Source organism: Schistocerca americana, chromosome 2 (genome assembly GCF_021461395.2).
Source record: "Schistocerca americana isolate TAMUIC-IGC-003095 chromosome 2, iqSchAmer2.1, whole genome shotgun sequence".
NCBI classification, from domain to species: Eukaryota; Metazoa; Arthropoda; class Insecta; order Orthoptera; family Acrididae; genus Schistocerca; species Schistocerca americana.
Window position 1 is genome coordinate 608,198,843 of NC_060120.1, and position 17,450 is coordinate 608,216,292.

General features: G+C 40.8%; 1 protein-coding gene across 1 annotated transcript in view; it reads left to right on the forward strand.

Moving 5' to 3' along the window:
• LOC124596143 (CCAAT/enhancer-binding protein zeta) overlaps window positions 1-17,450 on the forward strand; it is a 212,492-nt gene that overhangs the window by 16,234 nt on the left and 178,808 nt on the right. Inside the window, exon 2 of the mRNA XM_047135163.1 lies at window positions 12,736-12,883. Coding sequence (XP_046991119.1) covers window positions 12,755-12,883 — 129 coding nt within the window. The 5' untranslated portion in view covers window positions 12,736-12,754. The remainder of the gene's footprint in view (window positions 1-12,735; window positions 12,884-17,450) is intronic.

Here is a 17,450-nt window from a genome sequence, read left to right on the forward strand (position 1 = left end):
ATAACTTCTACTTTTACTTCAGTTACGTCCATTCCTCCCTCCTACCCCCTCCTCTTCCCAGCCCTCCCCCATTTGCCCCACACCTTTCGCCTCACCCTCACTCTCCCACTCCTCCTCCCCCTCCCCGTCAGTACCCTTTGGGTGCTGCTCCCCCTCTCCCGCCAGAGAAGCGCTCCATTTCTTCAGCAGCCACTGGTAGTGGAGCTCCCTCCCAGCACTCCTCTTCCCGGCCCCCCCTCCCCCCCCCCCCCCCCGAAAGGCAATCTGTAGCTCCACATTGGCCGTGCGATCCATGGCCAGTGGGTGCCAAGATTGCCAGGTGTAATTCCATGACTGACCTCTCTGCAGTCTGCCCTTCTCTTCCTTCACAAGAGAAGAAGCAGAAACACAAGAACAAGGGCAAGGCCCCTCCAGTACCCCCTGAGGTGCCGCCTTCCCCTCCTCCAGCCAATGAACTAACAGAGTCTGACCCCACCTATATAGCCATTACCGCATCTAAGGATGGGGTAATGTCCATCGGTGACGGATGGCAACTTGGCGGCATGACCGGCAGCGGTCCGTTCACTTTCCATTTGGACTCCAGCTTGAGAATCCTCCAGTGGAATTGTAATGGCTATTTGTGTCACCTCCCAGAGTTGCAGCCCCTTCTTTCCTCCTCCTCTGCTGCTTGAATTGCTTTCCAGGAGATCCATTTGATCAATTCTTACTCACCCACCCTTCATGGGTTCCGCGCTTTCTGTTGAAACCGAATTGGCCCCTTGTAGGCTTCTGGTGGTGTTTGCACCTTGATCCGCATGGACATTGTTAGTAAATGGGATCCCCTCCATACCACTCTGGAAGCCTTTGCTGTCAGGGCCCACATCCCTTGCCCTAACCACCCTTCTTCAACAACTCCCTTTTCCCTTCCTGCTTCTAGGGGACTTTAATGCCGACAACCCTCTTTGGCAGGACAGTTGAAGCTGTTCTGGCAGGGCTTGACCTCTATCTCCTAAACACCGGTGCTCCCACACACTTTAGTGTGGCACATGGCACTTTCTCTGCCAATGACCTCCCCATCTACAGTCACAGCCTTCTTCCCTCCATTCAGTGGGGTGTCCACGATGACTTATGTGACAGCGATCGTTACCCGATTGTTTTGATCTTCCTTCAGTACATCTCGCTCCGTCACCCTCCCAGGTGCACCTTCTCTAAAGCTGATTGGTGTGCCTTCTCCTCTGCTACCATCCCCCCTGTACTGCCACACAGTAGTATTGGTGAGTCTCCACAGACTTTGGCTGCCGCCATTCTTTCCGCAGCTGTTTTAGCCATCCCTTCTTCCTTGGGTTCCTCCCATTGGAAGATGGTCCCTTGGTGGACTCCGGAAATTGCTGCAGTCATAAAAGACCGCCGCTGAGCTCTTCAACACTTCAAGCGACACCCTTCTATTGCTTTCCTGCTGGTCTTCAAATGATTCTGCACCCGTGCCCATTACCTAATCGAATTTCAGAAACGGATTTGCTGGGAATGATATGTGGCTGCCATAGGACCGAAGACCCCCTCTTCACAACTCTGGGTAAAACTCATGTGAATATTTGGCCATCGTCCTCCCACCGAGGCTGCAGGAGTTTCTGTGCAAGGTGTTGTCCTTGCCCACTCGGACTTTGTCACAGAGCATTTCACTCAACACTTTGCCCAAGCCTCTGCATCGACTCGGTATCCGCCCATGTTCCTCCTCCTGAAAGAGCCCTCAGAACGACTGCCTTTGTCTTTCATTTCTCGATGCTTGGAGCCTTATAATGACCCATTTAGTGAGTGGGAATTCGCCAGCGTCCTCGCCCTTTGTCCCAACACGGCTCCTGGACCAAATTGGATACAAAACCAAATGCTCCAACACTTATCGGTGGCCGGCCACCGTCGTATACTGACCCTTTTCAACCATCTGTGGAGTGAGGGGGTATTTCCTATCCAGTGGCAGGAAAGTATTGTTATTCTGGTGTTGAAGCCTGGAAAGCCACCTCTTCAGTTGGATAGCTACCGTCCAATTAGCCTTACCAACACCCTCTGCAAGATCCTTGAATGCTTGGTGAGTTGAGGCTGTTTTGGATCCTTGAGTCCCTCAACATTTTGATATTGACTCAAGGTGGTTTTCACTGTGGCCGCTCTATGGTGGATAACTCAGTCCACCTGAGTCTGCTATCTATCTGGTCGGCTTTTGCCCATTGGCAACACCTCATTGCAACAGATAAGATTAAATGAAAAACAGTGTGATTTGTCATAATTTGTCATGAACAGAGCAAGAATTCACAGATATGTTCATCAGATACTGAAATGAAGGTAGTGTGCCTGATGACTAAGATCAGTCTTAAGATTCAGTGACCACCCTTCAAGGATTAGTGAAACAAAATATTACTACTTCACACATAAAAATTGTGTGTAGTTTGATTGACAAATTAAAAATAGAAATATATTTATACATGTGGAAAATGGAATTAAAATTTCGACTATGTAAAAAAGGTCTTAGCCTGTTATGAAGTTTGTGGTGACCTGCGGATGAACTTGCTAACCTATGTTGCACACTTCGATTTCTTGTTGTCGTCCAGGACTTTTACAGAGGCAGTGCAAAATGATTCGTAAAGGATTTATGCTTCAAAAAATATGTTGTAAGAATACTTTGAAAGTCAATAATCTATCTTCTACTGTACACACATTATCCAAGGACCTTGATATTACTACAATCACACACCGACATTTTTTCTGTTAATTATTATTTCTGCTTACCAACAGATTCCAGTTTAGTATGAATGCCAACAACAACAACATGATACATTACTGAAGAAGACTGAAACTGAGTGGTGTCAGGAGTAGGTAAAAAAGAGAAAGAAAGAAAAGGTAGGGTCTATTAATCGTTGGCAGTTCAAATGTAAGGCAAAGACGGTACCTCTTAGGGAAATGGCAGCAAGGGACAGGAAAGGACACCAGGTGCACTCAGTGTGTAGCTGGTGGGCAGCCATTGAGGGAAAAGGTTGCAACCAGCTGCAGATCGTGGTGCACATTGGAACAAATGATGCCTCTCATGTGGGCTCTGAAATCGTGCTTGGGTTATTCCAGCTACTGGCAGGGAAGGTTGAGAAGACCAGCATAATGCGTGGGGTTTCAACAAAGCTCACAATTTGCAGCATTGTCGCCAGAACTGATCATTTCTGTGACAAGCTTGTCTGTGACTTCCTGGACTTGCGCCATTGGGTTGAGAACTGTAGGGTCCTCCTAAATAAGTCAGATGTGTACTACACGTCAGAGGCTACTTCTCAGGTAGCTGACTGTGTGTGTGTGGGGGGGGGGGGGGGGGGGGTTGCACATAAGGGTTTTTAGATTAAGCGACTCTCCATCCAATCCAGATAACGGTAGCTGTAGGAAACCCAGAAGTAGCAGTGTAATTCGAAAGAACTGCCTCCTGCGGGTGAGATTACTAAAATCCTAAAGGTAAACTGCAAAAGCATTTGCAACAAAGTGCCAGTGATTGAAGTGCTCAAGAAAAGCAGTGAAGCTCACACAATAGTAGGTACAGAAAGCTGGTTGAAACCTGAACTTGATAGTAGTGAGATTTTGTGGAAAATTTTAGTGTATATCGAAACGATAAGCAAATGGGAAATGGAGATGGTGTATTTGTCACAGTAGACAAGAAACACAAATCCACAGAGATAGAAATTGAAGCTGCATGTGAGATTGTTGGAGGAAGACTCAGTATCAGGAGTGGGCATAAAATGATAATCGGATCCTTCTATTGCCCCCCCCAGACTCATCTCCTGAAGTAACTGAAAACTTAAAGAAAACCTCAGTCCACGTGTTTGTAAATTCCACAATCATACTGTAATCATTGACTGGCTGGCTGACTGACTGACTGACTGACTGACTCCATGACACTACGGTGCTCTGAGGACCTTGGCCTCCTCAATCACAGATTTCCAATCGTCTGGGTCTTCAGCACGCCTGTGCCACCATCTCACTCCCACTGCTCTCAGGTCAGCTTCTGCATCTTCCAGCCATCTCACACATGGTTGTCCTCTCCTCCTTCTATCATCATGTGGTTAACAACCCCATATTGGAAAAAAAAACATCATTGTTCAGCAACCAGTTCACTGAGAGAACCGGACTGTAATCGCTGGTGGAGACTTAAATCATCCAACAATTAATTGAGAATATAACAGTTTTGTTAGTGGTGGGCATTATAAGATACCCTGTGAAGCTTTACTAAATGCCTTCTCTGAAAACTACGTAGAACAGATAGCTAGGAATCCCACTTATGATGGGAATATATTGGGTCTGATGGCAACAACTAGACCTGACGTCTTTGAGGATGTCCACAACAAAACTGATATCACTGACCATAATGCGGTTGTGACAACAATGATTACCAAAGCACAAAAGACAACTAAAACAAACAGAAAGATGTATATGTTCAGTAAACTAGATAAAAAATCAGTAGTGTCATATCTCAACAAAGAACTTGAAACTTTCAGCACAGATCAACAGCATATAGAGCAGTGCCTCCCAACCTGGGTGGAATAAAGTGAAATTTTCTGAGGGGTACAAACTAAGTGATTTGATTCTCTTTCGGTCACAAAACTAAATTATTTTGTAAAGATCATTACTATTATCATAGTTTTTTAAGACTATAATATTGATTATATAATTTATCAGTGATTACTTTTTCTCAATTAGTAGCATTATTGCAGTGGAGACTACAGCAGAAAATGTCCTCTGCAAGTTGTAGGTACTACCTGCAGTAGTCCAGAAATTGCTTCATTACTCACTTCAAAACATATAAATGAATTTATTGACAGCATGACACAGCGGTAACAGCATAAGGGCTACTATAATGTATATAATGTATTATTGTTATTATTATTATTATTATTATTATTGCTACTCTTAGTGACTGGTGAGAAACAAAGCATTTCCAGCCTGAAGTCTTCCAATTTCTGCCAGTTCAGAAGTAAAGAACGCCACAATCAAGTGATTTACGAACTATAAGTACAGTGCACACACTTTAACTTGGTTGATTTTAAATGGGGTTGCAGTTTGCAGGTCAAAAAGTGCCACAATGCAGAGGAATATTGCAGGAGAAGTGTGTTCTGTAACAAGTGTCTGTCTTCAATGTGGATACAGTGAAACTTTGAATTTATGTCCTCCAATTTTATGTTTTTCATGATTCTACACCATAAATTCTTAGTGCCTGTGAAAAACCCATAAGATCAGTGCTAAAAATTCCCCGGTTTTTCATTTCTTCCTAGTAACGTTTACCCTGATTCTAAGTTCTTGCTTGACTTTGTCCTGTTGACATATGAATGACTAAACAAGTTATAAGTGGTTCAAAAGACAGATGATTTGCATCACAGGTGGTGGCAGAATTAAGGGAATATTTTAGGCAATTGTGGAGAGGGGAAATGTAAGAGAGGAAATGCTAATGTAATCCACGATTGGTGTTTGCCAAACAATTTGCAACCCTTAGCTTTACCAAGCAGCTGTGATACAACTACTGCTAGGTTGCAGCAGTAATGGAAAAGCAAAACAGTCAACACTAAGTGTTCTGGACTGAGCCAATATGTGAAAAGGGGCCCAACCACCACCTTTTCTTTTGCCACTTATAACTCAGTCTCATCTTTTTGCATGTGTTTTCGATGTACTGTATTCAACAACATTATCAATCATCAACTTTTTAAATTCAAACATTGAGTTTCAAAGAACATGGTCAGTCATAATCGAGGAAACATCACCCATTTCCTTCTAGTAAACTCTAATTGGCAGGCGACATGTTAAGTCACCCAATGGCCAGCACAGCCATCACACCACACTAAACATATAAAAAGAGCTCACCTACTGGATGTGTGGAGAACGGTAGTGGCCCTTCAGCGATGGTAGTGCAGGTATGGGTGAAAGCATTGTGTGAAGTCCTGAAAATATATGAGAGTCACTCCAGAAGAAATGCACACTATTTTTGTAAAAATACAGTTTTCATTCTGCCTGTGTGAAAGTGTGTTGATACATCCTTCCTGCTTGTTTTCAAACTTAGTTCAACCTGTTCCCGTGGGTGGTGCCGTCACAGGATGTCTTCAAGATGGCTGCTACACTTGACGCTCGTCAGAAGCAACATGCTGTCATAAAATTCCTGTGCTGTGAAAACGAGACATTGGGGAAACATCCACAATTGGTTGAAAAAGGTGTATGGAGATGCTGCTGTTGATCGTATTACTGTTAGTCGGTGGGCAAGCAGATTACGTGATGAAAGCGGGCACGGCAATATTGAGGATTGTCCTCGCAGAGAGTTAACGAATTGGTGACTGCTGACAGATGCATCACAGTGAATGAATTGTCATGCTATGTTGGGAAAGGGGAAGGAAGTGTTTGCAGATTACTGAAAGTGTTGGCGTTAAAAAGGTTTGTGCCAGGGGGGTTCCCAGGATGTTGACAGTGGAACAGTACGAGGGTGGTGGAGATGAATTTTTTGGAAGAATTGTGACAGGTGGTGAAACATGGCTCCATCATTTTTCACCAGAGACGAAGAGGCATCATGCAAATTCACCCCCCCCCCCCCCCCAAAAAAAAAAAAAAAAAAACACCTTCTGCTGGAAAAGTTATGGCTATGGTGTTTCTCGATTCCAAAGGACTCTTGCTTGTGGACATCATGCCAAGTGGAACCACCATAAATTTTGATGCATATGTGACGACACTGAAGAAACTTCAAGCTCGGGTGAGTCGTGTTTGGCCAAATCGGCAAAAGAAGGATGTTTTGCTGTTGCACGACAATGCACGGCCACATGTCAGTCAAAAAACCATGGAAGCAATCACAAAACTCAGATGGACAACACTGAAACACCCACCTTACAGTCCTGACCTGGCTCCATGCGACTATCACCTCTATGGGAAACTGAAAGACTCTCTTCATGGAACAAGGTTTGAAGATGATGACTCCCTTGTGCACGCTGCCAAACAGTGGCTCCAACAGGTTGGTCCAGAATTTTACCGTGCGGGTATACAGGCACTGGTTCCAAGATGGCATAAGGCAGTTGAGAGTTATGGAAATTATGTGGAGAAATGAAAATATTGTTCCTAAAGGATGTATCTACACACTGTAAAACTTTCAAACATGTAGAATAAAAGATGGATTTAAAAAAAGATAGTGTGCAACTTTTTGGAGTGACCCTTGTACTTTTCATGCGGATGATATGCTATGTCAGACATGTCACACGGAAATAGAACAAGGTTTCTTGCAATAGCACATTTTAAAGTCTTTCCTGTTCAAATCTGACATGATACTGTTGCAACAACTATGTACACTATTCATGTATATACTTTGCTGCACACCACACCGTAGAATGTAAAGATTGGCAGCAGTGACAGAAGGCATGAAGCAAAACTGTAGCACATGAGGTTTCTTCAAATTTACATTTTACACTGTGTACAGAAATTCACTTAGCCAGTTTCTAATAAGCTTGTGATGTCAGTTGAGGAAGTAAACTCAACAACAGACAGCAGGGTGGAGGAAGGGGGGGGGGGGATTGGAGGTACTAACTAATATCTAATTGCACTCTGGGGTAATGGTCTAAGAAAGATTGGGAAACACTGATGTAGAGGAACTCTGGAACAAGTTTAAAAGAATAGTTGACCACTCACTGGATAATAGATATGTACCAAGTATATTAGTCCATAATGGGAGGGAACGTCCGTGGTATGCAGTCACTGTAAAAAAAAACTTCTAAAGAAACAGAGATTACTGCATAATAGATGCAAAACAAAGTGTAGGGCTGTAGATAGAGAGATGGAGAATGAAATAGATTTGGCTGTCAAGGGAGCAATTCAATGTCTACAGTCACAGAAGTTTTTCAAATGACATTTCACAAAATCCAAAGAAATTCTGTTCGTACATAAAAGCTGTTAGCAAATGAGATGGGAACTGAAACTGAGGGTAGCAAAGCAAAAGCTGAAATGCTTAACTCCGTTTTCAAATGTTCCTTTACAAAGGAAAACCCAGGAGAATTGCCCCAGTTTAGTCCTCGAACCACTGGAAAGATGAGTGAAATATAAGTATTAATGTCAGTGGTGTTGAGAAACAACTTAAATCGTTAAAATTGAACAAAGCTCCAGGTATGCAGCTGGACAACCAGGTGGATGCAGTGTTTCTTGATAACTGGTACAATGGGATGCACTGCTCCTACGCTTATTGCCAAAAGTACAATCATGTGGGGTATCAAGTGACATTTTTGGCTGGATTGAGGACTTTTTGGTAGGGAGGACGCAGCATGTTATCTTGGATGGGCAGTCATAATCGAGGAAACGTCACCCATTTCCGGCTAGTAAACTCTTATTGGCTGCTGACTTGTTAAGTCACCCAATGCTAAATCACAGTAAGACTCAGTTTTTACGGTTTCTAACACACAATTCAACAAAACCCAACATTTCAGTTCCACAGAATGGGCATATGATCAGTGAAACTGAACAGTTAAGATTTGTAGGTGTTCAGGTAAATATTATTATGTTGTGGAAAGCCCGCATTCAGGATCTTGTTCGAAGACTTAATGCTGCCATTTTTATTATTCGAATGGTATCTAAAGTAAGTGATCATTTGACACAAAAATTAGCCTACTTTGCTTATTTTTATTCACTTATGTCATATGGTATTATATTTGTGGGTAACTCTTCCTATTCTAAATCAATATTTTTGGACCAGAAACAGGCGGTTCGGGCAATAAGTGGTGTAAGTTCGCGAACCTCTTGTCGACTCCTGTTCTCTAGTCTGGGTATTTTGACATTGGCCTTTCAAAACTTGTTAACAATATCAGCTTATTCCCAAGAATAAGCAGCTATCACTTAGTTAATACTCGTCAGAAATCCAACTCCTGTGCAGAAAGGTGTGCAGTACACTGCTGCATCCATTTTCAATAAGATACCACTTGAATTCAAAAATCTTAGCAGTAATCCATGCGCTTTCAAATTAAAACTGAAGGGTTACTCCTTCTATTCTGTCGAGGAGTTCGTTGAAAAATTAAGCTGATTCTTATGTTATATTGTTGACTGCATTTACTGAACCTTATTGGCTTGACTTTTTTGGGTTCATAAACATTTTATTTTTATCTTTTATTACTTTTATGTTATAATTTCATGTACTGACATGTTCCAAGACATTGGAGGTTTGCTCCTCAATTTGGTCCTACGGAACTTGACGTGTAAATAAATAAATAAATGAATAAATAATGTACACTACTGGCCATTAAAATTGCTACACCACGAAGACGAAGTTCTACAGACGCGAATTTTAACCGACAGGAAGAAGATGCTGTGAAATGTAAATGATTAGCTTTTCAGAGCATTCGCACAAGTTTGGCGCCTGTGGCGACACCTACAACGTGCTGACACGAGGAAAGTTCCCAACTGATTTCTCATACACAAACAGCAGTTGACCGGCGTTGCCTGGTTAAACGTTGTTGTGATGCCTCGTGTGAGGAGGAGCAATGCATACCATCACGTTTCTGACTTTGATAAAGGTCGGATTGTAGCCTATCGCGATTGCGGATTATCATATCGCGGCATTGCTGCTCGCGTTTGTCAAGATCCAATGACTGTTAGCAGAATATGGAACTGGTGGGTTCAGGAGGGTAATACAGAACGCCGTGCTGGATTCCAACGGCCTCATATCACTAGCAGTCGAGATGACAGGCATCTTATCCGCATGGCTGTGACAGGTCGTGCAGCCACGTCTCGATCCCTGAGTCAACAGATGGGGACGTTTGCAAGACAACAACCATCTGCACGAACAGTTCGACGACGTTTGCAGCAGCATGGACTATCAGCTCGGAGACCATGGCTGCGGTTACCCTTGATGCTGCATCACAGACAGGAATGCCTGCGATGGTGTACTCAATTATGAATCTGGGTGCACGAATGGAAAAACGCCATTTTTTCGGATGAATCCAGGTTATGTTTACAGCATCATGATGGTCGCATCCGTGTTTGGCGACATCGCGGTGAACACACATTGGAAGCGTGTATTTGTCACCGAGATACTGGCGTGTCACTTGGCATGATAGTATGGGGTGCCATTGGTTACACGTCTCGGTCACCTCTTGTTCGCATTGACAGCACTTTGAACAGTGGACGTTACATTTCAGATGTGTTACGACCCGTAGCTCTACCCTTCATTCGATCCCTGCGAAACCCTACATTTCAGCAGGATAATGCACGACCACATGTTGCAAGTCCTGTACGGTCCTTTCTGGATACAGAAAATATTCGACTGCTGCCCTGGCCAGCACATTCTCCAGATCTCTCACCAACTGAAAACGTATGGTCAGTGGTGGCCGAGCAACTGGCTCGTCACAATATGCCAGTCACTACTCTCGATGAACTGTAGTATCATGTTGAAGCTGCATGGGCAACTGTACCTGTACACGCCGTCCAATCTCTGTTTGACTCAATGCCCAGGCGTATCAACGTCGTTATTACAGCCAGATGTGGTTGTTCTGGGTACTGATTTCTCAGGATCTATGCACCCAAGTTGAGTGAAAATGTAATCACTTGTCAGTTCTAGTATAATATATTTGTCCAATGAATACCCGTTTATCATCTGCATTTCTTCTTGGTGTAGCAATTTTAATGGCCAGTAGTGTAGAAATAACTCGGGTGTGCCCTAGGGAAATGTTTGGGACCTCGTTGTTCATCTTGTATATTAAAGAACTTGCAGAGAATATTAATGGTAAAAGCAGGTTTTTTTTGTGCATATGATGCAGTTATCTATAATGAAGTACTATCTGAGAGAAGCAGCATAAGTATTCAGTCAGATCTTGATGAGATTGGAGGCTTGCTCCAAGTGTTCAGAGTTGTGCACTTAAAAAAAAAAAAAAAATTGTATTCTGTGACTATAATATCAATGAGTCAATTTGGAATTGGCCATTTTGTACAAATGACTGGCTGCTGTAACAATTTGTAGGCATATGAAATGGAATGGAATGACAACAGAAGTTCAGTTGTGGGTAAAGCAGGTAGTAGACTTCAGTTTATTGGTAGACTGTTAGTCTACAAAAGAGATTGCGTACAAACCAATCATGTGACCAGCTCTAGAATATTGCTCAAGTGTATGGGAACTGTACCAGATAGGACTAAATGGTGATACTGAACGTATACAGAGAAGGGCAGCATGAATGGTCACAGGTTTATTTAATCAGTGGGAGAGTGTCACAGAGATACTGAAAGAACTGAAGCAGAAGACTCTTGAAGATAGATGTCAACTGTCCTGAGAAGGTGTATTAACAAAATTTAAAGATCCCGACTTTAACTGATTACTCAAGGGATGTACTACAACCCCTACGTATCGCTCACATAGGGATCACGAGGATAAGATTAGAGTAATTACTGCATGCATAGAGGCATTCAAGTAATCATTCTTCCCACATTCTACGCATGGAGCAGGATGAAACCCTAGTAACTGGTACAATGGAAGGTACTCTCTGCCACACACCTCACAGTGGTTTGCAGATTATAGTTGTGGATGTAAGTGTAGGCGAAGTGAAGGTGTAGGTGTAGGTGTAATTTTTCTGGAACGCAACTGCCTATTAGAAACCACCCATTGTAAGCACTGGTAGCTTTGTAATATGTTATCAACTTTTCAGATGTTATTTACTAACAAGATCAAACCTGGCTGAAAGCAGTCTCGTGTGAATGCACTTCAAAAACTCTTATAAAGGATTAAGCAAGTCTGTGGAAATTAGGAGTAACCTTCATTTTACATCCTGAGACTAAAAACAGGGAGTGTGTAATGCAATATCGTGATAAGCTGTACTGAACTCTCTCCAAAGTATAGTGCTCACAGAAAACAATATTTGTGTTGAAACACTATGGTATTCAACTTGCCCACCTCTCTTCTGCAGTCACTATTTATTCACTTGTTTCAACTGTACACTGTAGTGTTGTTTTAAGATCAGTTCCATCAAGGTCTTTCGTAGGTCAGAGGTATGCTTTCTGCTTTGAATTATGTGTGTGTTTTATGAATAATAGCGTTCATTGCAGATGAATGTAGTATTTTTGTGATTTTTGAAAAATGGCAGTACCATGCATAATAAAAAGCTGAAAAGTAATTTAAATATATTTTTGGCAAGGATCAAAGTATAAAAAATTAGGTCCCAGACTTCTGAATAATGAGTATTGCACTAGATGTGAACTGATTTTTGTTGTCTTCAGCAAACATTTTCCACGTATGTGGGTGTGTTGTTATGCCATTTTATAGACCAATGTTCCGTTTTTTAGAGTTATATGATGTTCTTATGTCTTGCCCAATAATTTAGTCTCTTCTCTTGTGGTGCTAGTCTCATTAGAACCTTCATTTACTATTGTCTGTGTTTGAGTAGTCTTCAACTAGTGTATTTGCATAAATTTGAATGTAGTTTTCATTTCATGAATGTATATGATGAATTAGTTTTAAAATGTGTCCTTTTTGTGATGTTGTTTTTAATTTGTTGTTGAACTCATTTAATTATTTTATAGAACTATTTGTTTTCTTGTTTAACATTTATTTTATTTTTATTTTCTGTAGTTTGCATGCTGCAATGTAGAAACTGTTCAGTGATTTCTCAAGTTTGTCAAACATTTTCAGAAATAATTATACTGTTTTTTAATGCAGTCCATGAAGACAGATTAATGCAGAAGTGCATGTATTATTGTGACACAGTATATATTCGTATTGTTATCAGCATTTACTTACATTTTCAGGTAGCTGTAGACTAGTAACATGAAAGTTGATACAGTGAAATCGGAACCCAAACGTTTTAGCTCTAAAAAAAAGAAAAGTGTGGTGTCAACTTTTCATGAAATAGAAGACGATGTTGGAACACATGAGATGGGAAAATGGTACAAACAGGTATTCATTGCAGTTAAGATTTTTTTTATACTTTGAACTTTTGGCATAATCTTTGTAGATTATATGTTATATAAATGTACACTTTAAGTAAGTTAGAAAAAACGGAAATGGAAATCTTTAAGTTATTTAGAAATATATCATATGATGCATTTGAAGCAATATTCATTAACAAAATTAGTCTAGTTTCCTTTCAGTTTAGTAATAAATAACTCAATTTTTATCCACTTCTTCTACAACTGTATGTCTGTATCCGTTGAATCACAATATAGGGTGTACATAAAGTCCGGAACACTTTCAATTATTTATGGTACAAGAACTACATATTGTGCAGATGTCATACATATTGCATTTTGAAGAGAAACTCTGAAAGCTTTTTTTACAAACATTCGACATGCGAACCATGAGTGACTTGGCAGATGTCAATGTGGTAATTGAATTCGTGCCGTACCCATCCCACTATGGCATCATCGACTGTGGTAGTCGCTTCCCGCATTCTCTCCCGGAGCTCTGCTAAATCACATGGCAGAGGCAGTACATACACCAGATCTTTAATGTATCCCCACAGAAAAAAGTCACACGGAGTGAGATCTGGTGATCGGGGAGGCCATTTCATGAAACTGTTGGCCCCTTCTGTAGCACAGCCGATCCATCGATGCAGCAGCTCCATGTTCAGGTACCCATAAAGTTCACGATGAAAATGGGGTGGAGCCCCATCCTGCTGAAAGATGAACGGAGAGTCCGATTGCATTTGAGGCATCAGTCATTGCTGCATGATGCACCGATTTCTTTGGACTCCTTATGAATGTCTCTCATATGCGCTCCACATTCACTTCACTCACACTGGGATGTCTGCTTCTTTTTGCCGGGCACAAGCAACCCGTTATTATAATTCATTACCATTTCCAGTAAAATTTTAGCTGGATCTTGGATCTTATTAGGAAAGATATTGAATTACTCGTGTATTTGTTTCTCCAGGGACAATCTCACAGTGATATGAGATTTGTCATTATCATAGTACATTGCAAATAGATAGCTCCAATATACACACACATAATACATATGTATGTTTTATGAGGAAAGGACAAGTGGTCAGCTGTGGCCATACTGAAGTCTGAAATTATTTAGGAAAACCAAGGAGAACCTGAAGAGGGCTGTCATGAATCTCAATACCTGACCTGTGTGCATATCAAAATGGGTGCAGGATATAGGGCTATGCTGAACTCATCCAAAAGCCAAATGGTACTGGTTGGTCATTCTATATAAATATAGGTAATCCCTGCCATCTTTAACCCTGAATGGGATAGAAATCAACTTCTCTCCCTCAGCAAAGAGTCTAGGAGTAATAATAACAATAGAAAACTTAAATTGGACTCAGCACAAAACAGCAATGTGCAAGAAGGCATCAATATCTCTCCACGCTGTACAAAAATATAAAAAGCTGTACCCTCTTGATCTGAAAAAGAAACTTGTACAAACACTCATACTTCTAATTCGGCACCTGGAAGTGGTCGCAAATGCCTTTGTTCATTATATCTCTGATGTCCATATGTCACCATGATATGCACAACTGCCCCAGCCATGTGCAGGCAAGGTGTGCAGAGATTTCCATACCCTCTGCCTTCTGTACTATATAAGCAACATACACTTGTCTGTCATATGTCTCCTTGACCTTAAAGCTCTTGTCTGAACTACGTGGCAGAAACACCCCTTCCCAGCAGAGCAAAACCTTCTGTCCTCCTCCATCATTCAGTTACTTTCTCGAAATCCTTCTCAGTAACAGGTACTTTACTCTGGAATAACCTCCTGCATTATATTAGAGAACTGTATAATGTCTCTAGCTTCAGAAGACAGATATAACATATATTATCATCATCTTCATCATCATCAGCAGCAGTAGCAGCATCAGGAATAGTAGTAGTAGTAGTATAGTAGTAGTAGTACTGTCCGCATCTCGTGGTCTTGCGGTAGCGTTCTTGCTTCCTGGGCACGGGGTCCCGGGTTCGATTCCCGGCGGGGTCAGGTATTTTCTCTGCCTCGTGATGACTGGGTGTTGTGTGTTCTTCATCATCATTTCATCACCATTGACTAGCAAGTCGCCGAAGTGGCGTCAACTAAAAAGGACTTGCAATAAGGCGGCCGAACTTTCCCATATGGGGCCTCCCGGCCAACAATGCCATACGATCATTTCAGTAGTAGCACTGTCAATATTATATTTAGTAGTTCTTAGAATTATTTACTTGAATTGTCACTATAGACACGCAAATTAGTTTAATATTATTTGTCATATTATAGTGGTACTGTATACGTGACACTCTGGTCCGATGCGAGAGAGGGCCTGATGGTCCTAATCAGATCAGGTTAAATAATATATAAATAAAAATTAACAATAATAAATACTAATAACAAAATAAACTAATAAATTAAAAAAATCAGGATACCAGACAGCTCAAACTCCATTCTCCATAACAACTGCATTGCCACATTTGGTTGGTCTCTATTATATAATGTTCTTTTGATCATACACAGTTTGTATCAAATATAATATAAAACACAATTCTGCACTGCGCCACTCTACCCACTGGACACACTCTGGTGACTGCAGGACCACGAACATATACATATCCATGTCCCCCTTCAATCCATCTGGAAAACCGAGTCAGTATCCCCCCCCACCCGATGAGTGAGTTGTTGAGCTCAGGAGAATGAGACATTATTTTCAGGCACTATATTCCATAATTATTTGTAGAACTTTTAGTGAAATGCTTACTAATGTTTTCGCTGATATGTGCAGCAGATTGGTAGATGTGTTCACTTTGTTCAGTAAGGATACCTGTTTATTTTAATTAGTTCTTCACACTGAGCCCAACCAATACTTTTAAGTATTATTCATATGGCTTGTTTCTGTGGTTTAAAAATGATCTGCAACATAACTCTCACTATTTAACTTTGTAGTGTCGGTTATTGTTTTTGTCATATCTCATCCTTTAGGCATTTATTAGAGCAATTTCATCTATGCTGCTGTCGCATTTTCGCTTGTCTCAAAATAAATGAACAAGTTGAGTTAATTTGTCCTCTCCTGGAAGCTGTGCAAACAGAGGCACTTGTCAAGAGCTCTAAGTACCACTTTTGTGAATTTTGTTAAGGCCAATATTGTACTTCTCCCTCATCAGAAATCATATTATTCCATTAAAAAGCCTGTACCTATTTATGCAACTCATTAGTCCACCTTTCAAGATTTGGTTCTGTTATTACAATACTGAAAATGACATGTCGTTTTCCATACTCTCTGCATTATCTTTGTTTAATAAGCATGTGCTTTAAGTGTTCTGGAAAAACACCTGGTTTAAAAGACTCGTTCACCATGTTTGTTAAGCGGGTTCATATGTTGTGTATGCACGCCTTCGGAACAGAGACTGGAACCTCATCTATTCCTGCTGATTTCTTATTTTTTAATTTCTTTATTTTCTTCCTGACTTCAAACTTTCCTATGGTGAACAATGTATTTGTTCTTGCAGTATAATTCATTGCATGTAATTGACATGTTTGGAGAGATTTTATTGCAACTTCTCCACAATACCGGGGAAATAATCATTCACAAAATTTGCCAATTCCTCAGGATTTTCTGTTGCTCCCCTCCTTCGATTTGCATCTTACTGTACTTTCCAGTTTTATGCTTTATGGCATCCCATAATAATTTGCTTTTATTTTCTGCATTCATAATATTATTTTGTCATTGAACAACTTTTTTTGAACAACATGAATTCCCGTGTGTATCTTTTTGTATCTGTGATTGTAAGGTGCTGTAGAATAATGCAATGCTTATGTTAACGACTGCGAAATTAAAGTATTTTGGAGGAATTTCTAATACAAACTGTTGATAACCTTTTCCTGAAACATGAAGTAGAAGAGCAAAAGATCTACATGATATAGTACATTCCAATGTTTGTGGACTAATGGGCATAACTTCATAGGCAGGAGCACATTATATACTCACTTTTTATGGGTGATATGTCAAGGAAGCCATTTGGTTATACACTAAAATCAACAAAAGCAGAATGCTGTACTTTCATTGAGTTCAAAGAAAAAGTAGAAAAGGAAAATAGTCAAAAAAATTTAAATACTTTGAACAGATAATGAAATTGAGTTTGTAAGTCAGCATATGAAGTCATTCTTAAAAGACAAATTGAATTCAGTGTGAGACAGCAATTATTTACACACAAGAACAACACAGAGATGCAGAATTCCTGAAATCGACAATCATTAAAAGGGCAAGATCGATGTTTACTGATGCAGGATGCACCAATTTTGAGCTTAAGCCATTCACACTGCGGTCTGTCTGAAGAATCAATCTCCAACAAAAGCTGTTCAGACTGTTACTCCTGAAGAATTATGGAGAAGTTCTGAAATAAAACTTGAGTCACTTATGAATCCTTGCACATTGAGCATTTGTGTATGTATCTAAAGAAAAATGAACGAAGTTAGAAGAAAAATCCAAAGAACAAATCTTTTTTACAGTGTACTTATGTGCTCAATGAACAGTGCTATTATGAATTATTCAGTCATTTTC